At 36.4% G+C, this 27430-nt stretch overlaps 1 protein-coding gene across 9 annotated transcripts in view; it reads right to left on the minus strand.

Moving 5' to 3' along the window:
• Window positions 1-27430, minus strand: part of NFIB (nuclear factor I B) — a 176914-nt gene that overhangs the window by 3656 nt on the left and 145828 nt on the right. For 2 of the 9 annotated variants that reach the window (XM_085213825.1, XM_085213826.1), the window contains exons 9-12: window positions 26557-26695; window positions 23006-23088; window positions 14497-14585; window positions 1-3170 (exon numbers count right to left, since the gene is read on the minus strand). The exon at window positions 1-3170 is cut by the window's left edge and continues 3656 nt beyond it. In XM_085213825.1, the coding sequence (XP_085069951.1) occupies window positions 3041-3170; window positions 14497-14585; window positions 23006-23088; window positions 26557-26695 (441 nt within the window). In that variant the 3' untranslated portion in view covers window positions 1-3040. Of the gene's footprint in view, window positions 3171-14496; window positions 14586-23005; window positions 23089-26529; window positions 26696-27430 lie in introns of all 9 variants that reach the window. The other 7 variants (XM_085213823.1, XM_085213824.1, XM_085213830.1 and 4 more) reach the window with 5 other exon arrangements.

Here is a 27430-nt window from a genome sequence, read left to right on the forward strand (position 1 = left end):
AGGGGAGTTGAAACTGGATGATCTTCGAGGTCCTTTTCAGCCCAGGCCAATATATGTTTCTATGATTCTATGATATGATTCAAAGCAAGAAGGGACCAATGTCACTGTGTCAGTACCCAGTACCTTTTGCTGGACTTGTACTCTGGGGCTGCTCCAGTTGGGGAAAACCTTTGAAATGAAAAGACAAACTCAGAGGGCTGAAAGGATACCCCATTTTGAGACTTTTCCATCCTTTCCTTGCGCCTGAAGGTGTTCTCCCTACACTGATCTGTAGATAAGAGGCATCCCCAGAGCATAAGAAGTCTCCAGCAACAGGCTCACTACTAATCTGTAAGGTCTGATTTTACTGGAAATGCACTTTTGTTTACACCATATTCTAATTCCACCCATTCTGAAGCTCCTTTCCTACTACAGCCCAGAGCTCTCCATCTGACCTGCTGTATGAGAAGACTTTGCAAACCGCTGACGTGGTCTGAGCAGGATGAAGATCAGAACTCAGACGCTGGGAGTTGACAAACTTCAAAAAATAGTTTTGTTATAGGGGAAAAGAAATATTTACCAACCATACAGACTAAAGAAGGCAAATTCTGTGCAGGAACAGCTCTGAAGTCAACTGAAGCCAGTGGAGTTATGCCAGCAAAGATTTTGGCCCTCTATGTGCATTTCCTAGACAAAGCAAGCATCTTTCTAAGTTAAAAACATTTCTAACACAAACATTTTCAGATGTAGTGTATTCACCAGAGTGGGAAGGCTTCATCTTGCTGTGGGTCTTGAACTCCTTCTCCCTCTGGCTGCCTCTCTTCCCTCTGTTTCTATCACTCTCTTTCTCCATTTTTTTCTCTCTCTCTAAAGAAATTTGAAGTAAAACAATTTCCTCAAGTCAAGTCTGCCTCCAACAGAATTCATTATTTATTTTTTAAATCCAGAAATGATTTCAGCTTGCACCCCAGGTGGGAAGTTAAAAGAGGGAACCGATTTGAAAGTTTGTCACAGTAGGCAGAACAGTCGCTTTGCAGCCCTTGCCTGGCTAAGGGTGCACTGCTTCACAGCTACACTGCAAAGTGTTAAAAATCATCCCCACCCACCCCAGAATATATATATATGTATAAAAAAAAATCCCCGTCCATCTCTCAGTACATAAAAGGACCTCATCTCACTGCAAAAATAGCAGTACCCACTTTGGTCAATTAAAAAAAAAAAAAAAAAAAAAAAAAAAGCATACATTATTCTTTTTTTTTTTTTTTTCCTTTTAAATCTGTGTACTTACCTATAATAACCAATACAGCTAAAAGCACTACCTACTTAGGCAAAACTTGGTATTGCATAATTCGTATAAATTTGAATCCCCTCCCCCCCAATATTAATTGGAAGATGAAAAACATGAAAGGTTAATAGAAAAAACACCAAAATACTGAAAATATTGCTGGTCGATTACAATTCTTAAGCGGCAATTATACATAGCCATGATATGCTTTATAAATGTGAGATAAAGATATAACTGTCTAAAAAATCCATGATGTCACACTTTTTTCCCATCTGGAGTACAAAATATTTTGTCATAAAAATGGTAAAGATTTAAATGATAATAAATGCAGCAAAACAAGTGTAATGATGTCAATTTTTTTTTGTTGTTTTTGTGGATTTTTTGTATTTTTTTGTTTTTTTTCATTTTTTAGATTTCAAGGCAAGGCACGTAATGTGGACATTATATTTTCGTGCAAATCAGGATTACTGGAAAGAGTATTTTAATTATTTTTTGAGAGACATAGAGGCAAAATGTCTGCCCATGCACATTATATTTCTGTCAGTATGTGAAATCTGTTGAACAAGGCTAACTTCTGAAAGCACCATGCAAGTTTTCAGCACCCTGTAATTAGACTTAGAGAGTGCATTATTTAAATAAATCTTATCCCCATCCTGGTATTACCAGTTTGTAAACAGTAAGCTTTGCCCTTTTGGCATGGATTTGCCTATCTCTTTGTCTCTATGATGCAGATTATACAGAAAAATATAAACCCTATGGGTTCTTGATGCAACCAGTAACTTTAAATAAATAAATTCTACCCCTTTGTGGAGGCAGCAGCTAAACCAACATAAGTGCTGTGTTTTCATTGATTTATTTTTCTCAAGGACATGATTTGTCTTGATGTAATGCCTTTTAATGCCCTCAAAAACTGAGGGGAAAAATAAATTTGTTCAAAGTAAATTTTAATTCCTTTTTTAATCCCCTCAATTTAGAGTCCAAGGGCTGAAGGACTTATAATGATGACCCCTTTGATAAGACTTTTAAATTGCACTTGCCTCTCTAAGTGTTTCTTTAGTGGGTAAAAAGTTTCTGGGTTTTTTTTTGTTTTGTTTTGTTTTTTTCATTTTCATTTTCTTTTTACTGTTGCATGAAAAGATAACACTTTTACCTACGTAGAGGCATTTCTTACATAGAGTGTGTGTGTTCTTTCTGATTGAAAATTTCAAGCTGGGTAACACACTAGAAAAGGCTGAGTCAAGGGCCAAAGTTTAATAAATCCATACTGATAACTAAAGGCTACAAAGCTTTTTTTTTTTTTTTTTTTTTTTTTTTTTTTTTTAAACATTTAGAGATCAGACTGTTGAGAAAATGTCTGGCTTACAGCCCTTGTCCTCCTGCAAATCTGCTGCTGCTGCCTAGCCTTTGTTTTGTGAGATAACCAGGAATAGTGATCCCATGCGTAAACAACAAGAATACTAAACCAATAAAACTAGCTTATCATGCAAATATTAAGGCATCTAGAAAGTCAGTTAAAATATATTGTCAGAGACAGAACATCTATTTCCCAGCGGACTTCATATAACAAAGGCTACTTAGCAGGAGCTGCATTCTACCCATCAGTGAAATATCATCGACCCTTTGTATGTCATTTCAGTTTCGACCATAAGGAAATTAGTGATTGTAAGTGCTGCAATTGCTGGTCTATTTTCTCTTCTTCAGTTCTTCAGTTTCTTCTCTCATCCCATCTTCCTTCCTTTTTTTTCTTTTTCCTAATTTTTCTTTTTATTTTTTCCCTCAGTTGCTGGTTTCTGCTTGAAGGAAAGGCTCTCCAATTATGTTCAAACCATAATTTGGGACATTTGTCGGCAGGATCGGTGTCCTGTTTGATACTTGAAAAGGAACCAAGCTAGCCCAGGTACCAGGACTGTTGAAAAGGAGGAAAGAGACAAGGAAAGAGAGACAGGGGAAAAAAAAAAAAAAAAAAGAAAGAAACACAAATTAGACATTTTGCAAAAATTAGAACACAGAGAATTTGAGAATTTGAATCAGGATAAAACCAATATTTGATATGAATACCACTACTTAAGATAAAAAGAGAAGCCAAAATTGTGAATATTGCTTGAGATTCAACTTTACAGTTCTGTTTGCAGAAGTATGATTTATTTGAACTAAAATTCTGTGTTGCTCTCAACTGCAAGCAGTGTTACTGCAGATTTACACAAAGTAACCTGCTAATTTATGAAAATTCCCCAAAATTCTAGGAGCAAATATATGGACCAGACACCACTAAACTATACATGTGACACTGAATGACACTGTATGTTATTTAAGTGCTATTGTAATACACATATTGTAGCTATTTAGTGTACAAGCTTTCTAATTTCAAGAAAACAAAATAAAGTTCAGTGCTTAAGTTTCCTGTGCAATTTCCTACTCTTTTTCAAATCAGCAACTTACATCATTCCAATCCCAAGATGCGCCTGTGAGGTGTGTGAGTCACAATTACAACACAGAACTTAGGCTATAAAATTTCTACTATTAAAAAAAAAAATAATAATAAAAATAAAAATTCTTGGTTTTGTTGTGTTTTTGTTTGTTTGTTTGTTTGTTTTCACAATTTATTACCCCCAAAATACCAGTGCCCATAACAAAGGGCTCTATTGTGTAAAAGGGTCACAGTGAGTACCGTAAATTTTTCAGCAGAAGTCAGTGCAAGAAAATATTTTCAAAGACAATTCCATTCCTTAAATCACCATGCCAAAAGCGCCATGTCACTGAGGTGTTTTAAGTCCCGATGGTGTTCACACCTTTAAGAGGCACAGACTCCTAGTAGGTATTCTATCCATCAGGATTTGCAAGAGGATCACTTAAAGACAGACTTCAGCTGCCGCTTTTCAGTAGCCAGAGCAAACCCTGAGCAGCCTTTTCCTTAGATGTCTATCTAGCACCTTAGAAATAAGGAGCTTTTTAGAAATTCCAGTCAAGTTTATTCAGATGAAAAGCTGCATCTTTATGTCAGCAATAATTGCCAAACAAGAAGAAACAAACACATTGTGCAAATACATATTTCCTGTACATTTTATTGTAGTGAATCTTCTCTGCACTAGTTCTTTTCACAAACACAACAGTTTACTTGAGAACACACTTTGGCATTAAACTGAGATGTTTCATTACATGTTTTGTGAAAGATGGACACTGAAAGCTTTCTTCCTTCTCTCTCCATGGTTAACCTTTTGCACCACTTTCTCTCTGAAGGAGCATGTGCTCATTTATGTGATCCTCTGATGTGTGAATACTGAAGAAAGGGGTCAACTTATTTCACAAAACCCAGGGGACATGTTCCTCAGGTGATTTATACCGAAAACAGCGGAAACAGCTTCTGTCATGTACTTCTGTTTGATGCTCTCTACACGTCTTTATACCTGGTAGTTTACTATTCTGATTCCTAACAATTAATTCAAGTTCTCTGTTTTATACAGCAAAAAGGTGGGAAATTTCACAGACCTGACCTGCTTGTCTCTATCATGGTCAAATTAAGAAGGGAACAGAACTCTTTTTTTCCTCAGGGATTTTTTAAAAATATGAGTATCCTCGTGTATCTAAAATGTCTGAACTAAAAAGAATATTTAGCAGCTTTTTTTTTCACCATTGAGTCTATTCTTGCAGGTTACCCTAAAATCTGAGTAATTAAACAAATCTTGTAGTTATTTTCAAAATGTAAGATCAACAAATCTGTTTGATTTTATATATATATATTATATATATATATATGTATATACACATTTTTACTTTTTTTTTTAAGTGTCTTCTGACTATTGAAAATATCTTATTTTCTGTGCTTCAAGAAATAATCCCTTTTGGAAACTGAAAAATCACAATTACACAACAACTCTTAAAATATTCACAAAGTCTTAAACCAATTTATACATAAAAGATTTGTCCAATATGACTTGATGAAAAGATTACAGTTTTAAAAAATATTCAGTACCAGAACCTCATTTAAGAGGCTTAATTGTTTCAATTTATTCTTCATCTTCCTTCAGAATTTGTTTGACAATGCATTTCTTGCTCCTTCCTCTTTGGATTTCAGTGATTTTAAGAAGTAAACTATGAAATAACAGACACAACACAAATCATTTCCAAGTAGAAGTATTTGTAAAGATAGGAACTGGTAATAAAGAAAAGAAAAGAAAAACAAAGCAGATTTGTTTGCTTAGGATCTGTCTGAATACATATTTTTCAGCATATAGTGCTTTGCTGTCCTGTTACACAGGATTTACTGTTTATCCACTTCAAACAAAACAGAACATTAACTAAAAAATGTAAATTTTCTGTGATGAGTATGGTATTTAAGCAATTTCTGTTGCAAAGGCTAAACACACTGCTTTCAGGATCTTTCTAGAGAATTACAGTGGGCTTCAGTGGTTGGATATATATGCAACTTTTTTTCCCTTTTCTTAAAGTTTTAACCATTCTAATGACTACAACACGTGAAAGAAAGCAGTCAGTGCTGACAAGGAACAAATCATTATTTGTAGCATTTCTCTTATCCAGTTCTTCTCATAGGAGAAAGAGGTCTTGATTTTTTGGAAAGTGCTTAATAAAATAAATCACAAGAAGTGACTAATCGGATTGTTGTAGCCATATGACTAGAAAATTTAAACCTTCCAAACCTCTCCCATGTCACATTATGACCATCTCAAAAATGCAGCATGAAGTAAATTTGTCAGTGCTGCTTATGAATCCTCGGGGAGCAATAAATTTCCTATGTTAACACTATGCAGATCCCATCTGATTTAAGGAAGCTCTGGCTAACTAGCGGCCGACCACCACTGCAGAGCCACCTGCTGCCCACCATGCATAACAGTGAGGGTATCTGTAGTGCTGGGACAACATGCTGTCCAAGTGTTGTGGCTGGAAAACAACCATTCTGGAAGCTCCAATGGCAGACCCAAGTACTTGCTCTGGCCTCAGCTGCTAGGTTGAGGCAGGCCCCCAGGGCAGCGGGGCAGGACAGGCCCACCTGCCAGTCCATCAACACTTCCCTCCAGCACAAGAAGCGTCAAGGCCTAGTGAGCTTGACATGTACTTCAGAAATCAAACTCATTGTGCTGCACTTCGATGTGATTGTCCCTGGAGATCTTCCTGTCTTTCTATCACTGCCCAACAAATAGGGGAGGCAAAGGAGGAAACCCAACTGAAAATTATTGAGATAAATAGCACAAATGAAGCACTAATCAAAACACAAAGTTCTGAGAACCGCTATGATACAAGTCATAATGGAAAGCATATCTGCAGTGCTGCACATATACTGTTGTCTATCCAGCATGCCCACTTATCCCACCTATCTCATAAGATTTACAGTAAATTTAATTGTACTTCCAACTACGTATGGACCACCACCTGCTTTGTAATTCTCTAGTGCTTCTGTGTGCAGTTAAGCCAGACTGTTGGCCCCAGTCAAGATTTCCCATCACTTTTATCAAACCTTCTCTGAAAGGATTTTTCTGTGAGAATCAAGGAGTTCAGCTTCTACCATGTAAGCCATAGAGTGGAGCTTCCTAACAAAACCAGCTACTGCTGTCTGCAAAACAAGCTCTGCCTGGGTGGCAATAGTGGGAAGCAAGGAATACCTTTCCCTTTACCATCCTATTCAACCGTTTATACATGTTGCAGGTAAACTTCCAGTCCTGAATTTCACAAAACCAAATGCCGTCTTTCTGTTCACTAAGCACCCCTACACGAAAGAAAAAAAAAAAGAGCAAAGCAAGCCAAATATCTTTGAATTGCCAAGGGCATAGTGAAGCTAATTGTCGTAGAAGAAGTTAATGAGATATCCCTTGGTCCACTTGGCTCCTCCTTCTGATAAAAAACATTCGTGTGTGGCTGGAATAAAGCAGGTCCAATCCACGCTTTGTGATTCAGACTGATAACTCCTGAGAGATAATAGTTTGTAAGAATTTTCCTGAAGCATTACACCATTACCAGAAGCAGTAATTTCTCACCATTACTAGACTATCAGATGTATTATATAGTCAACATTCCCTTCAATTCATAGCAAGTATAATTTATTTATCTGCTCAAATGTAATGTAAAAGCAAAGAAAAATTTTGCAAGCATCCTACAGAGTAAATATTCTCCATTACAGTTTTCACGTGTTAATTCAATCAAGATTTCAGCCATGGTTTCCTCTTAAAGATAGTAATTGCTTTTTCAAGAAACTCTGAGAAAGATATTACTGGAATAGACTACTAACATTTTATGTATATATCATCCACTTTAGAGGTTATAATAAAATAAGGAATATAATAACATTAAACAATTAACTAATGCAGTAAAAATAAGTCCAATCAGACTTGGGCAAATCTGAAGCACATTAAGATTCTTATTTCCACCCAGTTAAAATATTTTCAAAAGCCTCAAAGTCTGTAAGAGTATTTAATCATTTGGAAAGCATACCTAAATCAATATTTCCTTCTTGTGGTTTTACTATTCTATGCGTCAACATACTATCTTATGTAAGGTAAACTAAACCATGCCAGGTCAGTCCTTAGGCAGAAGGGGTAGAAATGCCTTTGACATTGAGAGAAATGGCACTACTGAGTCACCAAGCAAGGTTTTTCTGTCTCAGCACAGAGCAAGTGCTCCCCCATAGAACTACAGGCAACTCTGCTATTTCAAATTTTTAAGATCATATGAGCTCTGGAAAAAGCAATTGTGTTAACCTCAGTGCCCTGGCTAAATTCCAGCTTGTACATTTCTGCCAAAAAAATAACGACCTCTTACAGCATCTACTTAATCTGATACTTCTGATATTCTCCATTCTAAACCAGTATCTTCAGTTAAACAGCTGCCAAATTTCACTTCCAACGTGAGCATTTATTTCAAGAGATATATTAAATATATCTCATCTTTATTTAGAAAGACATTTAACAGTTTAGCAGGGCACATACCACCCATCTAGTAGATGTAAGTGCTAGAAATCCACTGATTTATGTCCAGAGGACAGAAAAGGGAATTATGCTGTAATTATAAATTTTTCTGTTCCCTGCAGATCTTTTTTATGTGATAGTGTAAGAAAACAAACAAAAAAAGAAACAAAGAAACAAAAACAACAACAACAGCAAAAAAGCAGCAACCACAGATCAGGGAGAGGCCACAGATCCCACCACTGTTAAAGAAAATCAGCAGGACAGGTAGGCCTGGAGAAATTGTGTGTGGTCATTCTACATTCTGTATCACATGTACAAGTGCAGAGACAGGACCAAAGGAGGATGGAAAATATGCACATGCATACAAGGGGCTATCACTATCACAGGAAAGTCACCTCTCCTAGAGCCAAATAATGGAGAATGTAGGCTTGGGTTAAGAGAAACTGTTGAGTTGCCTAAAAAAAAAACAACAGAATCTACTCTCAGGTAGACTTAACAAGGCAAAAAGAAAATAACTGTAGGGATGTGCTAAGAAAACTTCAGAAAATGACTTTCTTTCAAAGTCCAAACAAAGAAAATTCATTTTTCCAAATTCATTATGATTCACTCTTCTCTAAATGTCAGCAGAGAGACTTGTAAAGTTAATCACAGCCTTCTCCTCCTCTCCCCCTCAATATTAATGTTTCCATTTGTAATGTTATGTTCATTATCTTGCTACTTATAAAAATATGCTTGAATGTTTATTTATGAAATTGGCATGAACACAGTTCAGTTTAATTAGTAAGATGAAAGAAAGAGAGTAAGAGAGTAGAAAGGGGGGAAGGAAGGAAGGAAGGAAGGAAGGAAGGAAGGAAGGAAGGGAGGAAGGGAGGAAGGGAGGAAGGGAGGAAGGGAGGAAGGAAGGAAGGAAGGAAGGGAAGGAGGAAGGGAAGGAGGAGAGGGAAGGAAGGAAGGAAGGAGGGAGGAAGGGAGAAAGGGAGGAAGGAGGGAGGAGGAGGAGGAGGAGGAAGGAAGGAGGAGGGAGGGAGGAAGGAGGGAGGAAGGAAGGAAGGAGGAGGAAGGAAGGAAGGAGGAGAGGAAGGAAGGAAGGAAGGAAGGAAGGAAGGAAGGAAGGAAGGAAGGAAGGAGGGAAGGAAGGGAGGAAGGAAGGAAGGAAGGGAAGGAAGGGAGGAAGGGAGGAAGGGAAGGAGGAAGGGAGGGAGGAGAAGGAGGAGAGGAAGGAAGGAAGGAAGGAAGGAAGGAAGGAAGGAAGGAAGGAAGGAAGGAAGGAAGGAAGGAAGGAAGGAAGGAAGGAAGGAAGGAAGGAAGGAAGGGAGAGGAGAAGGAAGGAAGGAAGGAAGGAAGGAAGGAAGGAAGGGAGGAAGGAAGGAAGGAAGGAAGGGAGGAAGGAAGGGAGGAGGAGGAGGAAGGAGGGAGGGAGGAGGAGGGAGGGAGGATGGGAGGGAGGGAGGAAGGAAGGATGGAAGGATGGAAGGAAGGAAGGAAGGAAGGAAGGAAGGAAGGAAGGAAGGAAGGAAGGAAGGAAGGAAGGAAGGAAGGAAGGAAGGAAGGAGGAAGGAAGGAAGGAAGGAAGGAAGGAAGGAAGGAAGGAAGGAAGGAAGGAAGGAAGGAAAAAAACAAAAGAATACTTCCCAGATTCAGACGAAACATTTGGAGATAAGGTGATGCAGAAATAGAAAATTGGAGTAACCAAGGGGTTAAAGACACAGTTTACACTTGGGAATTCTCTATAATATGCTCCTCCTCTACTTAGACTGCTGCCAAAAATCATCTGACAGGAAACATAAGATTAAGTTTGTCCTACCTAACCGAACAAAGAGTGCTCAGAACAGGCAACCAGTTCACTGCAGAGCGGGAACTTTTCTAATCCTGCTGGAATCTGAAATGCTGCTCAGAAAATATTACTGAAGTTGTTTACTTTAACATCTTGCTTCTGGATCATCTCATTCATTTTCATCACACTACAGTTCTTGCTACTTTCCCCATAAAGGTTAACTTAAAGCTCCAAACATAATCATGTGGAAAATGGACATTATTGATTCCTATGGTCCATTGTTCCCCCATTCTAAGTCCCTGAAGTTCAAGTTCAATCTGGAATTACATCATGTCTGGTTTCTCCTGGTTACCAGACGGCTTGAGACGTGACCACAGCTACAGAAAAAACAAACAGGCTTCTTCACGCTTCGGCTCCCCTATCGATTCAAACATAAACTTTTTTTCTTTCTCTCAAGTATGCTTCAAGTATGGAGCATGGTTAATTTAGAGATTAAGTTCCAAATTAGATTATCTAATGGCATCTTAATGGATTGCTGACCCATTTCCTGTGGGATGGCAGCATGCAAGTCTGGCTTGAATACAATTAATTTCTTAGGAAGTGTTCTGAAGATGTTTGCCTAGATGGAGAGGAAACATAATGTTCTGAACATCTTTCTGCATTAAAGAGTTGGGCAAAACTATTAGAGTTAGCAGTTTAAATGGATAAAGACCAGCATTCGCTAGGTATTCTTTCTATGAATATTTTTTCCAGTCAGAATACTTCAGTGTTTATATTCTTAAATTCCAGCACGTGAATTGATATTTCTCTTCCAAAATATTGCCCAAGGCAGAAAGGGAAAGGAGAGGAGGAGAGTGGACATGAACTATTGCTTTAACAGGTGTCTGTCTTCACCAAAATGTGCTTACAAAAGCGGTGCTGCTGACTGTGTTACTTTAGCTGTGTTTGCGGGATTCCAAATACACAGAAGATACTATGAGATAAAAGCAATTCACACCCATTCTCATTTGTTCTCCAACTTCCTCCATATTTGGCTGCTTTAGCTGCACTATTACCAATAAGCCCCGAGTGATCCTGGGAGAAAAGCACTGCCTGAAAAGTGAAGCATTTGAGTACCCTAATAGCTACAGCAGGAAAAGAAATTCAGTATTCTGAGAATAGAGCACTCTTCAGCATCTCCAGGAATAAAACAGCTGCTTACTGTACTTATGTGTCAAGATAACAGGCTGAAAGCAGGAAATGCAAATCTAGTGCAGACATCTGAGTAGTGTGAATGTAAAGTTACAGTTAACCCATAAAAGTAACAGAGATTGTAACATGAGTAATAGTTATCTGTATTGTATAAAATAAATAAAAAGAATATTCAACAATATCTGAGTTTGATAATGAAACTTTGCTTACATTCTATGAAAGATCTGCTAATATTTCATACGCTATGAAAGAGCCTCATGATGCAGGAGTTACTGTTCATCAACTGAGACTTAAGCTCATATTTTCAAGCTTCCTACCCAATATATGAACACTTTTTCTCACTCTCATTCATGTCTTAGGTTTATTTTTTGCATATGTTTTTTGCTCTCAGATAGACGACTGAGACTATTTTCCTAACCGAACTTTACAGCTTTTTGTAATTTCCCCTTACATTCTGTAAGGAAATATTCTCTTACATTCTCTAAGGAAATATTATTACAGAAGTGTCGTCATGAAAAAAAGGAGCATTTTTAATGATTTCTGAATATCTTCTTCATATGTACAGCAAAATTGTCCTAAATTATCTTAAAAGAGCTTACATCCACCATACACTACATGTTCAGAGCTCAGAAGGTACAGCAAAATGGCATGACACGCAGCTACTAGTAAGACAAAGAGCACAAAAATAACAGGCATTTTCTCATCTTCTGCTCTCCCTAAGTTCTGAAGATGTCAGTCACCAACAATGTTCCATTACAAAGCTTTCAGCTTGGTCACTTCCATTACCTGATTTCTGTGCAGACAAGACAAATGATATTCAACCAACATTTTGTCTTTCTTGAGGTCAATGACTTTTCTGAAAACCAGTGTACTTAAAATAACCATAGAAGCCTGCTGTAAAAGGTCAGACTGAGTGCCATCTAAACAAGTACTACAGATTTGAGGGAATCATATGATGAAACATTTGTCAAACAATTTTCTGTGATAAAGTTTGGCTGTCTGGACTAGAATATCTTTCTCTGCTAGTAAGAAACAATTCTTGCAATCCATTGATGCTCATTGGAGAATCTGTGACGGAGCTCATTTGCGAACACTTTTGTCCACTGATCAGACCAAATTAGCAAATAACATTCCAGAAGCTACTGCAAAGCAGTTTTGTGTATAAAGATCAGCAAATAATGGAATGTTTGATTTCATTATCAAGGTTTCCCTAGTCAACACCTAGAAACTTTTTCCCCCTTTTTTTCTCTTTTCAACTGAGGTTCATATGTGCTAGATACTGAAAAAAAAAACAGATTCACCAGGGCAATGCTTCAGCTGGTATAAATATTCATTGCTTTAAAGGGGTCAAGAGGGATTTAAACCATTCAAGGATTTTTCTATATAGGCACTTGTGAGATAATTTCCCAGTGCCTGTCAATGCCCTGAGAAAGCAATATTCTTTGCAATAGGACAATAAATCACCACCTCCATTGTGCCTCCCCCTCCTCCCCCCCAGCACAGTTCGAATTCACTCTTTACAGTACACTGAAAACTGTGATCAGGATTTATAATGTGAATCACAGCCTTTGAGGAGGTAAGGTGAATCCATTAGCTAATTTTCCATTGTGCTGTAATCTACATAGGTCACTCTGAAACTAATGCCTATTTCCATGGAAACTATAGCAGCTACAAAGAGCACAACAAAACTTTGATAGAGAAAATTCTCATCTGCAAAACACTATGTTTCAACATAGTCACCACCATTTGCTGTGTGTTTTCACCAGCAATGAACAAGAGCCTGCATGCTTGCTCGTAACAATCTTCATGGCCATCCAGAGGATGGCTTATCTTTCACAACACTATTATCACTGCTACAACACACTACACACCACCTCACTGTGCTCACACACACTGTTTGGTCCGCATCAACTTTCAGAAAACATTAATGAATTTCAATGGGTGCCATTTTTTCCACATGGAGGAATTCAGTTCCAAACCTTTGCTTTATACGTGCTTCCATGTCAGGCGCTGTTCTGTCAGATGCTGCTATCCCTCACACAGCAACAAAATGTAATGGAATATTGGTGGGAAGATTCAGCCTTTGCTGCCATATCACCAACATCCAGCTCTAATGTCATGGGCCAACATAATAAAATAGGAGGCATTACTTTTAAAGCAACCTTGTATAATGGAAGACATGATTACACTTTGCTTTTGCACAACAGTTTTTTCTAGATAAATATTATTTCAGAAATAAAAAGTAAAGCAACAATATTTAAGGCATTTAAACTTCAGATTTGTTAACAGCAATAATTTTTCAAATTTTGTCATTAATATTCCAAGTGGACACTCAGTATATCAGAAATCATTTTTGTCAAGAAAGATTTTACACATAGACACTCGTACTGACATACACACACAGACTATCCAGAATGACCTATACTGTCATATGCACACAAACATCTAAGAAGTATTTAAAATTATCTTGAGTGAGTAGATAATACATCATTTCACAGGCTCCCAACCTGCATGCATGTATCTATACCCCCCACCAATATCTGTGGATAATTCTGCACATGAAAGAGCTGAAAAACAGATGTTTCACAATTATGCTGATTTGTTTACACATCTATTTAGACAAACACATCCCTACTGTTATCATCATTCATCATATATCAACAGATGTAAAGAATAATAATGAGTAATTGTTTCATGTCCCAAAAGTCGTGGTTGGGAGGGGCCTTCTTTTTCCCCCAGGAGAAAGATTGTGTGGGAGCTTCTTTTTATGGGCATTGTGCTTGTTTGTTCTTGCATACAAAAGTAACCTTTAACTTGTGGAAATCATTCCTAATTATTTGGGGATTTTATTTAGAAATAAGATTATATCTTACCTTCATTTATGTGTTAGTGACCTAAATCTAAACCAGCTGATTAGTCATAAAAATCTCTATTAATAGTATGGTTATTCATTGCCCAAAACCACCACCATATCAGACATTTATTATTATCTGTGTCTATACCGCTCAGAGCACCATTTTCTTAGCATTAACCACTAAGTCCCCCCAAATAAGTCCCTTAATTATGCAAATGACATTTTCAATGTTAAAGCCTGAAATCAGTATTAAGTATTCCCTTAAATCTGTAAAACTTTTGCATTTGATAGCACAGCATCATCACTCCAGATGATTATTAAATTTGTCCTAAATGCAATTTATATTAAAGATAACCTGAATGTGTACTGCAGAAATGTTAAACAAATTTTTTCATCAGATGCTGTCACATATTCCACTGGCAGCCCAGTAAAACAGATACTATAGCTCAATGTAATTTTTTTTTATGTGGTGTAGGGGTGGAAATAATTAAAATGTTACCTTTGCCAAGTAATTCCCAATGTATCCTCACTGGCACTGGGGTATAAATGCCTGCCGTTTTGATTCATGGTCCAGTCACAAATCCTCAGCTGTCAATTGAAACCTAGCAGTCAGATATGGATCGAGCAGTACTACAGTTTTTAGTATTTAAATGAATGCATGCAAAATAGTATTGTACATGGCAAAAGCCTTACTTTCTCAAGAAGAATATTAAAAAAAAAAAACAAAACAATAACAAAAAAAAGAAACAACCAACCAAACAAAAATAACTTACTCTGAAAAATAAATGCCTACAGATTTGCTTAAAATAATGCTACTTTAATATGCTTCTCTATTAATAAAGCATAAAAGAGTAACTAGTGTTTAGCACAAAACAATTAGCCATTATTAGATTACAAACTGAGCTGGAATAAAAGGAAATGTTAATATTCAATAGTGAAATATTTTAAGAAAGAAAATAAAAATGCTGTTTCCTCTAAGCAATGCTCTAAATTGTGTATTAAGGTCTAATGTAGTCAATATCATGTAGCATGCATTTTGTGAAACATAGAAGACATGCAATTTATAGAAATATTGTCCAAATTAAACAATCTGTATGTCCTTATCTTGCTATTTTAGAAGGATAAAGGTATTTTGTAACTGAAGTTTATTAATTTAGTGTTACTCAGAGCAATTTTACTTAGTAAGAGGTGATAAAATAATCTAATCTTGTTTTAGACTCAGAATAACAGCATTCAAAATATTCTACTGCTTTTTAGTATAATGAAGAATGTACTAAATGTAATCTGAACCAAATTCTTCCCAGATCCTCAAATCATCAGTTCTGCCTTCACGGACTTTTCAAGCAACCCTGTATAGCTCTGCTTGTTTAACAGCTGCTCCATAGTGTTAGCAGATTTATTGAAAAGATATACGACTTATTTTTACGTTTAAGAAAGTGAACTTATCTAGCTTGCAAAGAAAACACGTATTTTAACCCCTGTATAGTTATGCGATATTATAAACTGTTGTACCATTGTATATGATACAGAACTCTGAATTGAAGATAACGTTGTTACTGAATCTAATTAATTTCGGTTTTCTCTATTCATATCTGGTTTTCAGAAAGCACAAGCAGAGAAACTACAGTATTTTCACAGGAGCACATTTACTTGCAACCTTTTCCTGAAAAATACAAATGCTAAGGACAAGACAGTATTGCAAACCTGACCCTGTCTGGCCGATAGACTCATAAGTTTCCTGCTGTTAAGAAATGGAAATGTTAGTCTCTGATATTTTCATAGGGATTGTTTCTTGTTTGTTATCTAAAGAACTCCAAGGGACCTTCTAAAGGCCATTAAGAGCATGACTAAGCCACATGAAATTAAACAGAAAAGGAAATATGCATTCAAAAAGTTTGCTAGCAGTAACGGTGAATAATATATTAAATACATTTAAAGAAAGGGCTAAGTAAATATTTGGTTTATTCGTTATACAAAACAGTTTTGTAAACCAAATTTTAATATGGAAGATATAGTAAAACATTGGTTTGGTTACCTGAAATACAAAAGCTGTACTCTCATTATAGCTCTTTAAGAATATTTTGAAGGCTTATAACTTTATTATAAAAACTCACTTCCCACTGAAATAAAAGACTGAAAGATTTAAAAAAATCTTTTCTTCTTTCACAAAATATGAAATCTATGAATAAATGATATTTGGGTGATAATAAGCAGAAAAATATTAATATCCTAAGCTTAGTGTTACAGAATTTTTATGTGCTTAAGTCTAGCTCACAAATCTGGCAAGAACTTAGTTTTCAATGGAACCTGACTGCATTTGTGATACAAGGAAAGCATTTTACATTATATTTTAGTAAAATCAGCTCCTGCACTAAATTGTGATATTTTTCCCACCGTCTAAATGAAAACTTTCCATATGTGCAGTTAATGTATGAGTTATCTGTAAGAGCTCCAAAAAGAGCTTTTCAAATCTATGTCATTAAGGTTAGTATTGGCATACCTCATATTAAGTACAGTCATATGTAGTACAGCACATACACATATAAATATTGATGTGATAGTTATAGAATGTATATATTTTATATCTGCTATAGACCTATTGCATGCACCTATATATGTAGATTAATGTTGAATCAAATCTATAGTTAGTGTAAAGTGTAGTGCTTTTTGTTGCACCAGCTATGCCTCCTTGTAGTACTGTCAATACAAACCACTGCAGGTCTGCCTGATAATTGCATATATGAAAAGCAGGATGGCATCAGTTGCACTTAAAACCACTTTCCCCATGTTAAAATCTATTGCTTCACATTCCTCTGCAAGCTGACATAGCTGCGGTGTTGTCTTTAAAAGCTAACCTGCCAGGAAAATGTTTTTTTTTTTCAACCTCACATAAAATTTCCTTTTACAAATCACTACTGCCTGGAGACTGTGATGTCTAAGAAAACAGTCCAGGATTTGGAAATATACATTTGAAAGTATTTGGAAATATCCCTTTCAAAGTCTTCACCTGCATCCCTCACGTGCTGTTGAGTGCTTTCTGGGTAAAAGATCTGGAAGGGCTTAAAAGACCTCAACGAGCCCTGCCTGCTTTTGATGGAAGATGTCTGCTTACAGCAGCAGCAGGAACACTGTCCTTGGAGGACATCCAGACAGCCCAGTTGGGAAAACCTGGGAACACAGGCCTGACATGAGTACCTAGCTTTGGAAAGATGAAGGGCACTTCAGTACAGTATTTTGAGCACTACCTTTTGTCTGGAAGCATGCTGAAAGCTTTCTGGCCAGTTGCAGTCCTCAGAGTAAATTGAGTGACTTCTAAAATTATACCACAGTGTTAACTGGAGATGAGAAGGCAATTCACTCTCACCCGCAATAAGCCACCTAGGAGATGTTTGGAGCAGGAAATATGAAAGGGAGAGGCAGGAAACTAGTTACGGTCTGCTTGAGAAAACTTAGATTCCTTAGGAGAAGGACTTAAGAAATAGTCCTTATGAGACAGTTAATAAATGCTGAAAAACATGACTAACTTTCTCATAAATATGCTATGGATGCAAAATAAATGACTCGATTTTGCCACTTGTGACGTTGGCAAAAGCCCCTCTTAGAAGCCTGCTGGAAGTGGCCTGCATTTCAGTCCCAAAGCTTTGCCACCTTCAGACAGGCAAGCAACAGTAGCATCTTCTATCCACAAAATACAAGCAGTGACTTTTTACTTCTCTCTCACTTAACCCCACAGGAAGAAAGAATGTGAATCTGTATACTGAGGAGAAAAAGTGTGCCCAGCTTTGCCGTAGATGGGGAAACCTGACATGCAGCCTAAGCTTACCCCAGTGTGCAGAGCTGTGTGTGGAGTCTGCAGTCCCTGGTATGTGCTCTCACTTGTGGAGTACCAGGGAGCTCAAAGCCTGCAGGAAATTGCATTACCTGGCCTGCAAATATTTCTCCAGAAAAAAGTGCAACTCCCTTACCACCTCAGCAACATCACGGAAAGGGGCCACAGGCTCATGTAGCAATGGAGTCAAGCACTACCCCCCTACTCCTGCTTTGCCCGCTGAGTGATTTTTATTTTGCGTTTTCCAGTGTTTTCCAGTGCTTTGAGACAAACTGATATGAAGCTCGAGCCAAGAGACAGATCTCGCTATATCTGCCTTTTCAGTTTGAACTGGGCATCTTCCAAGTTCAAGTCCTGCATACTTTTAAGTAGGCAAATCCTACTTAAATTCCTACATTGTAATTCCACAGTCAACAGCTCAATCTTTAAGCACCTGAATAATTTCGGGGGTTAATATTTAAGCAGGTTTTCCTATTGAATTTTCCTATTGAAACAGTGGCCCATCAAATATTAACATTCATTTCAAGCCTCTGTGATTACTAGTGAAAATAATTAAGTATCTTGGAGACTGTAATGTGAGATTTTGCTATAGTTTCTGTTAGTTCAAAAAAAGCTCATAAAGCTGGACATTTGCATATTGTCATTGTTTTGGCTGAAACTTCCTTTAAATGTGTTTCCTTTTCAGCAAGCATATGTGAAAACTGACCTCTTATCCATTTACATACCTCCCTGGTGTTTACATGGCCAAGTTTTACGTCAAACTGTCAATTATGATGAGGGACACAATAAGACCAGCTTAAGTGTTGATAACCTGTTTCCTGGCTTTACTGAGAAGTTCTGATTGAGAGTCCATTTGTGTTCTTTCTTTCAGCTCTCTGCTGAAAGCAAAAGCAACATTCACCTAAAACATTTTAAAAACAGATACTTTGCTTTCAGCAGACATTTAAGTTCACAATTTCATGATGAACAGAATGAAGAGAATCTCATTTTGAACTGTGGGATTCAGTAGCAAAAGGATACATCTGGAAGGAACTACTTCCTATCAAAGGAGCAGGGCAGTCTCATTCTAGGAAACAAAAAGCTATCTGCAGCAGCTTTCCGATTTTGCATTTTAGAGATCTGAAGCGTTTCTTATTACTGTGCACATTGCAAATGTATCAGTCTTAAAGGTCATAGTTGTGTGAATATCTTGCATACCACACTCAGAAACTCCATGCTCTAGTGAAAACTATGTCACTGTGTTAAACAGTGCACAGACTAGAGGACTTTACCAGTTCATTTACAATTGGATTGGCATTAGTTAGGAAAGTTTACCATGATAGTAAAGTTTTAGAAGTCATTGTGTCCACAGACCTCAATATCTAATCTAATCAATATCTAATATTTTCTGCTCTAAAATACAGTCATGAGTCTCAGGCTCCAACGTGCATTAAAATGAAAAAGAAAATCTGTTTATTACATGTCACAGAAATCTTATTTTTGTGAATCTGTTTGTCTGTGCATCCAATAAATATAAGTGTTTATCTGTCTGACCATCCATCCATCCATCCATCCATCTCTTAATGTTGTATTCACAGGTAAAATCCATGACTACTGTTTTTGGCAACATTCTATGTTTTGAGCCAGAAACAACATCAACCTGTAGCTGAGCATCTATAGTCTGAACTGACAGAACTACTTCAGTTTGTTGGTTCTTCCTCTAAGTTAGGAACTATAGATCCTCAGTAGAAAAAAGGTAGACAGTGAACAAAACAAAGAAAGAATGGGATGGGAGAAGATGCTCCCATACCATTGTGAAGATTATCCAAACTTTCCTTTATGCATAGTTCAGTTGTTTCTCAGCAAAGACAATGAGCATTGAGCACTAGATTTTCTTTCATAAAATAACCCCACCAACCACCAAAAGCAAAATTAAGAAAGATGGTCTGACTCAGTTATAGTTTCTGTCACTTCCTTTCCCCTCACTAGGAATCTCTCCCTACAGCTGCATTATTAACACTTGACAATACTCAGAAGCTGATGCTGAATTGAGGAAAGCAAACCAAGTGGTCAGTGATGATTTGTAGTAGACATTTTGGGGGAGCTGTCATAAATAGTGATAATAAAATGCTAAGACCAATATAACTTCAGCTGCCACTTGAGCTGGATAATTGTTTTGTAACTATTAATGTCAACATTTAGAAATATCTGGCATTTCAAGTCAGGTAGCAGGAAGTAAATACAGCAGAATCTACAGAGTTAAAAATCCTCATCAGATGAATGTCTTCCTGATTAACACAGCATGCTAGGTAATGCATCCAACAGCATACTTTCACAGTATCCAGATCACTAAAAGCAAACTGTTCCCATAGGTGTCACTACATCTTTCAAAATTGTATCTAATACTTTCCATCTAAATGCAATTATTCTAGGTAGTTGTACTACAAGTCATTTATTAGAAGTTCTAGCAAACTACCACTTTGCCAAAATGCTCTGTGTTAAGTATATTACAAACTATATATGTAACTTAATGTACTGTGGTTACTGTAATTTATATAGGCTATATCCTGGTTCTTTTTAGCAACAACAGAAAGGTGTTCAAGAGTAGATGCCAATATTTTTCATAACCAGAGAGAATAAATCTCCATAAAGACTCCTCCAATTAAGTAAAAAATGTGGTGACAATATTTATTCTTGAAGGGTCAGTGTATGTTACAGGGTATGGTGAATGCCTAAAGGACCTCTCTGGAACTAAAACCACATCCTTTCTAATTTAGAATTTCTCTCAGCTAATACAAAATGATTGATTGCCTTTATTTCATGTACCTCTTGATTTTCCTCTCCATTCATCATGAGCTGTTTTAAAGCAAATGCATTTAAAACTGGTCACAGGAAGAATGGTCTCTTTTAAATTGTTGTAAAGTAATGAAAGGACATAGTAAATCAATCTAATTCCTGCCTCACAAAGGATAACCGTTCCTCTATTGAAGTTCTGACAATTTCAGTGCTGTACCACCTTTCTGGGTAATAAACATATATGGCATCATCATCTTTGAGATCTCTTTAGGATTTAAGTGGGAGAAGGTGACTTGTTTGCACTTATGTGCTTGCACATACCCACTTGGAAAAAATTTATTGTTAAAGCAGTCTCTTCTTTCAGTTGATTTAAAGCAGTGCACACTATTCCCTAGTTTTCTACATATTCGTGTGTGTAACCATTCACACACACATACATCAAACACATTCAGGCATATTTACACCTATATTCATTGTGTAAGTTACAGAAGAATAAAGAAATCATAACAAAAGTGAAACCATAACACAATTTTTTTCAATCTACTGGTCTCCAACTGATGTTTTGGAATTAATATGGCTAGAGTATGAAGGAACATAATTCAGAATGGAGAACATTGGTTTCACACAGTGTTTATGAACTGTGTTTGAGACCTGACTTATTTTCACCTTTCGCCTGAATCATATAGCCACACATCTTACCAAGAAAAGGAGTATAAGATATAGTGTATGTGAACACTAATAATAGTGATTGGCCTCACATTTAAATTCCTAAGATGCTGCTAAAATCTCCAGATTTATTTCAGTCTACACAAAGCCTAAAATATGTAGGACGCATGAATTAAGCATTATATAATGCACATGTAATAATCTCAGCCAACAGAAAATTAAGTGTTCTGCTGCCAACTTCTAGGCATCTGAGAAGAAATTTGTAATTCTTTCAGCGCACCTGGAAGAAGGTGGAGTAGATTTAAGAAGTGAATTTTTGAAAAAAAAAAGTTGTCTATAAATGTATGTGGAAAAAAAACAAAACCTAATTGTGCAATCTAACTGGGTGTCAGAGACTTTTCAAAGGATACACTGTAAAATATCACATGAAAAAAAAATGTACTGTTTAAAAAGAGAGATCTTGTGTGTGCATCAAATAAAATATATATAATGACACTGTATATCTTCAAAACTAATCATGTTGTAGTAATTATAACACATTTCATAATGCAGTGATCTTTAAAGAAAACAATACATCAGTTAAACAGCTGATGGCAAAAAAACATCTGATTTTATATTTTCATAAATGCATAAGCAGGTGTTTACTGGGAGATCTTGCTGATTAACAAATAAGTTGGCAGTGTGTCAACTGTCTTGTATATCATCTTTATGATTTTCTCAGGACTTTGCATGCGGTGACCTCTAAAGCAGCCATACCACTACCTTGCCCTGGGATTGGGTAGAGGGAGAGAGCTCCAGGTGAAGCACACATCAGCTATATCATGGCAATCACAGAAAAGACCAAGGGCCATTTAACAGCTCCATTTTTACTGCCACATTCACTTTTCTTCCTTGTAACATTTTAAATGCTGCTAATTTCAACTCTTCTCCTGCTAAGATACAGGAGCAACAAAAACACACATCATAAAATGTGGTGATGTTCCAAGGTGTTGGAATTTGTTCCTGTTATTAGCAGTGTAGGATTTCTTGGCCTTGAAATTGACTGTGGATATTTTGTTTGTAAACTATCATTAATCTTGGCTGTATATTTTCACAGTTTGGATAACCACTTCAGTTGCATTAAATTTACAGCATTAACAAGATGTGAAAAATAAAATGCTTCCTGAAACATAAATTGTATAAGAAACTAGAACAAAACCATGTTTTTATCACATTTGAGATCTGCAGACCAATGTAAACTTATTAAACTGGAAACTGTTATATGTTGTACTGATAATTTGGGTTTATATTTAATTTTCTAGAAAATAAATGCTGAAGTGTTGACCTAAACATCTGAAAAATGCTAACAATACAGCTTAAAAATAGTAAATTGGACTATTCTGTTTGGAAATTTTGCTTACTTTTAGTTAATTTTATATGATTATTTGTTCCTTATATATCTAATTCTCATTCCTAAAATCCAATTAAAGATTACATGTATGAGCTCTCAAAAAATGCATCATTTGGAATAAATATGATTAGAAGCTCCTTAAGAAGACACAAATCTAAGAAATAAAGCATAAGCTAAATTCATGTTTCTTAAGTGATTCAGTACTGGTTTGAATAAACTGCATCTTCAGATGATAAATACTGAAAATTTTAAGTTCCCATTCTAATTCAAGATAACAGTGGCAGAACGTAGAAAGGTAATATTGCAAAAACTTCTCTAAATTGTTACACCTATGTGAAACTTGCCCACCTGTTGCTGGTGTAGGAAGGATGGGTCTCTTGGGCTTAGTCCCACATATCGATTGGCTTGGGATGTGCCTGAAGCTGTGTAGGCTGATTAAGGAAGAACAAAACAGATTGATAAAAATACCAACCTATCATAGCTATTACCCTGTGCAGGTACAGTACAGATATCCAGAGTTATGATTTTGCAATATATAGGATGTGTCTCTTTTTTCCTTCACTTAGACTTTAATAGAATGCAAAAGAAAAGTTGGACCATGGTCAGAGGCATGTGCAAATTCCTACAAACTTCAATGGAAGCTGCATGCATAAATCATAGGGTTGACTCTTGTTAAATAAAAGCTTGTCAGATTAATGCATATTATTTTTTTGTAAACTAATTAAATGATATATATATATTTGAAAGAATTGCAAGTCTGGTTTTTGTTTCCACTACACTGGTCTAAGGCACCAATGAATTCATTAGCATTTTAATGTTGTGAGAAAAAAGTAAATATTACTCCATGTTGTTTTACTGCTGTCATTGTCTTTCACAAAATGTAAGAGAACAACAAAAATTGAAAACAAAAATTCAGTTTGGCATGAAATTACTCTTCACAGTCCTTTGGAGAAAAGGTGCAATCTCATTAGGAGTTCCATGATATGGGAGATAACTTTTACTACAAAATATCATATTAAATATTCAACTCCATTATGCATCAGGAAACATTTTCCCAACAGGACAATTTAAGGAAGTTTATTCCTCTCGTGCTACAAAGGTTAAAGAAATCCATTTCTGAGGAGCAAGAGGATGGTTGGTGCTATGATCCTTCAGTAGATCACATTCCTGTCTGGTCTGTCAGCAATCCCTTAAAGCTATTACCTCTCATGGCTTTTGGTGGTGCTTAAAAAATTGGATAGGTGATCTTACTACATTTCCTCATATGGAGATGTCTGCACTGCATCTCATGGCATAACAGCCTAGAAACTTGTTGGCAGACAAAGTAGAACTAATAAAATTGAACAGACGTACAGAAGTATGCCAGTAAGGTCCTAGATGGGCACACTTAATAAATGCTGCAATTTGTATTATAATTACATGGCAATTACAAGCAAATGGTATCCGTCATTTAAAAAAATAATAATAATTAAAGACTTCCTATATTAAAAACCATCCTGGAAAACTATCATAAAAATGAGCCAGATACTTAGAAGGAAATTATGGTGGAGATCATAGCACTCCTCAAACATTATCAAAGATTTTAAAAATATTACAAATTTGATAATATTTTCAAATATTATCAAAGCAATTCTGCTGTTGAGCTTCAGAATGAAAAGCAGTGTTAATCATTTGTCATTTTATTCTCATCACACTAATAATAAAAACTTGCTGGCCAAGCATATGTTTTATTTATACTTACACGTTTTGAAAATATCAATAATTTATTGCAAATACAGGCTGAATCTTTCCACTAACCACTTTAACAATCCCAGTAGCAGGTAAGTTGAGGTTGACGATGCAGTCTGTATAGATTCATTTATAATTTTTGTATCAGCAGCATATGATCCCTCATTTTTTGCTATTTTCTTCTCCAGCAAGCCATATTCCTTCACTTATTTTTCTCTGTCAGTCATCAAACCAGTTTCAGTAGGGTTTACCCAAGTAGGAAAACAGTTGCACTGAGGTCAGAGTCATAGCACTCTGAATATGTGGCATGAGTATGCTATTTTGTGCAGAACTGGCACATCTGATAAAATGTGTACACTTTATTATTACTACTTCTTTGCTACTGTGGCAGACATTGGATCTTTAAGCAAAAAAAAATTGCTGAGGTACTGCTGTGGAAGCAAGAACAGGCCTTATTTCAGTTATCCCAGGAGAGATTTTCTAATGTTCACAGGGCAATTTGTGAGCCAAAGTCCCAATGAAATTCAAGCAAAACTGGATGCAAACTCAATTTCAAAATGCAATCCAAATTTTTCATTCAGTTGTAGGATAACAATTATTGAACAGATTAGGATTGCTTTCTTCTATCATTACTGTGGTCAGACTACCAGAAAGCATCCCAATGTATATCTGACACTTTATTTATTCTTTTTACCATATGTATTAGAGATTCTGACCTCATCTGAGACCGATACTTGATCCACTCACAACCATGTCGAACAGGAAGGAGGATGAAATGTTGAATAGTTGAAATAATGTATGAACCACCTATTCTACACCAGAAATTTGCAGCAACAACTTCATGTTTGCTGCTAAAACCAGCTCTTCTCAAGAACTACAAGAACTGCACCATATGATGCCAAACAAGATACAGATACACTGTACCACTAAATTCTTTTAAGAAACCTTCTGCTGTACTAAAAGAATACCTAATACACTGACACAAGTCTATCCATATAAGTTTATAGGTGAGCAGTAGTTTGTCCAAGATTTACTACTATATTTTTATGATAAAAGAATAACCATTTGTACTCCTTTAAATCTTGCCACTCACATGCATTTGAGCGCTTGTTTCTGCTTCATATTCTAATGAAGTGGTTTGAGGTAGTATATATACTTTATAAACAAAAGAGGATTTTGCGGTCTCAGTTAATGCCAATCCAACAGTTCTGGAATAGAATCACAGTTCAAAAACTAAATGTTTCTAAAGCAAGTCAGTTAAATGTAATTGGTCCTAAAGAGATTCTTATTTTTAACAAATGAGGTTTCTTCCAAACTGATAAGAAGTGTCTCCAAAAATCTTCTCATCTAACTGGTAACATATCTCCAGTCTAAAGAAAAGTTCAAAGACAGTAGATATGCAGAGAATTAGTAAAAGATAAGTCAGTGCATTATTGAAAATAAGATGAATAATAAAAAGAGAAAAAATCACTCATCTTTGTTCTTATTTCCAAAACTGCAGTTCCATTGAAGAAAATAGGGTAAATAATCTGGTCCTGAAGATATAGCAAGAAGAGCACAAAACTTCAAAGTTTTTGTTTTTTAAATAAATGAAAAGAACGGGGGGATCAACTATCCACTTCAACAATGAAAAGAAGTGAAAATTTCTTTTGCCCCATCATTTATTTTTGCTAAAATTGACACAACCTATATCAGTATGCAACCCTCATAGCTCGGATTCAGTATGCATTGTAAAAAGGGTTGATTTCTGTAGGAAAGCCCATTGAGGAGCAAATCATCCAATCTGTGTTTGGAATTCCATCTATGGATCATTGTGAAGCCTTGCTGTCTGGGTGTGCTTCTCAATGTCATTACAACGTCCACCTTAAATGAACTATCATGTTTTCTTTTTCTTGAATAGTGGTCAAATATGCAGGCTTTTCCTTTTCATTTTGTTTGTCATGTCACAAATATTAGTTCATGTAACATGATGCATTGGTTGAAATTTGGAGAGGAAAAGTTTGCAGTCAGATCACATATTTGCTCTCCACGTAAATGACAAGCATCCACTTGGTCAAATAGTAGGAAAAGGCGCCTTTTTCTGGCCTCAATTTGGTATTTTTAATCTTTGATGGATATTTTCTGTTTCCTAGAGAAATACTTACTGGTTGCTGTAGGTGAAGATGCCTCACCTTCAGTGGATGTAGTGATGGGCTTAGTATCTGTCATGGTCAGGGTCACAGGTCGCACCGCACTGTGATGGGGAGAGGGTGCCAAAACTGGAGTAAAATGGCCAGGCACTTTCCCTACTACTTGACCACTGCTGTTAGGCTACAAAACAAAACCAAAAGAATTGTTTGTGAAACATACATATTGTGTTTAAGGCACGTACCCACCTACTATAGGGGTTTCCAGAACGCCCATCACTGTAGTACTGCATGCTGGAATGTGCTGTTTTAATAAACCTATGAATTGCTATATTTTCATCTGACAGAAAAGCTCTCCTCAGATAAGTATTACATATTCAGTAGCACTACCTTTCGGTGAGCTTTGTTTTTTTCTGGATGCAGCATATGTCAGATTGTTTCAAAACACATTTGCCATTCACACAGCTGTGAACCGCACTAAGCACCACGATAACAAGATTAAACTGACCAGGCATAAGCCCTGATGTGCTAACTATTAAGAGCAAATGAACGACGGAAAACTTCTACTTTCATGTGCCATACCACTGGCTTGGAGAATAACCAAGATTTGACCACATCTGTCCACAGAGATTACACATACTGGAAGGCTAACTAATAATTCACATGTTTGAAAGTAGGAGAGGGGGCTGGGATACTCACTATACTCTAAATATCATAACTTTTTGCAAAAAAAAGGAATTATCAAAAAGCACTCTTCACAGAAGTATTTAGTAATGGAAAGTCCGCAAGTTGAGACCATTATAAAGCCACATCATTCAGAGATTCACAGGATGTGCAAGAGTTGTCTGCACATGACTTTCCGGCACAGGTCATCAGGATAATATTCTACTCTCTGTACATAGGCACATCTGAATTTGGC

Source organism: Meleagris gallopavo, chromosome Z (assembly GCF_905368555.1).
Source record: "Meleagris gallopavo chromosome Z, MGAL_WU_HG_1.1, whole genome shotgun sequence".
Taxonomy (NCBI): Eukaryota; Metazoa; Chordata; class Aves; order Galliformes; family Phasianidae; genus Meleagris; species Meleagris gallopavo.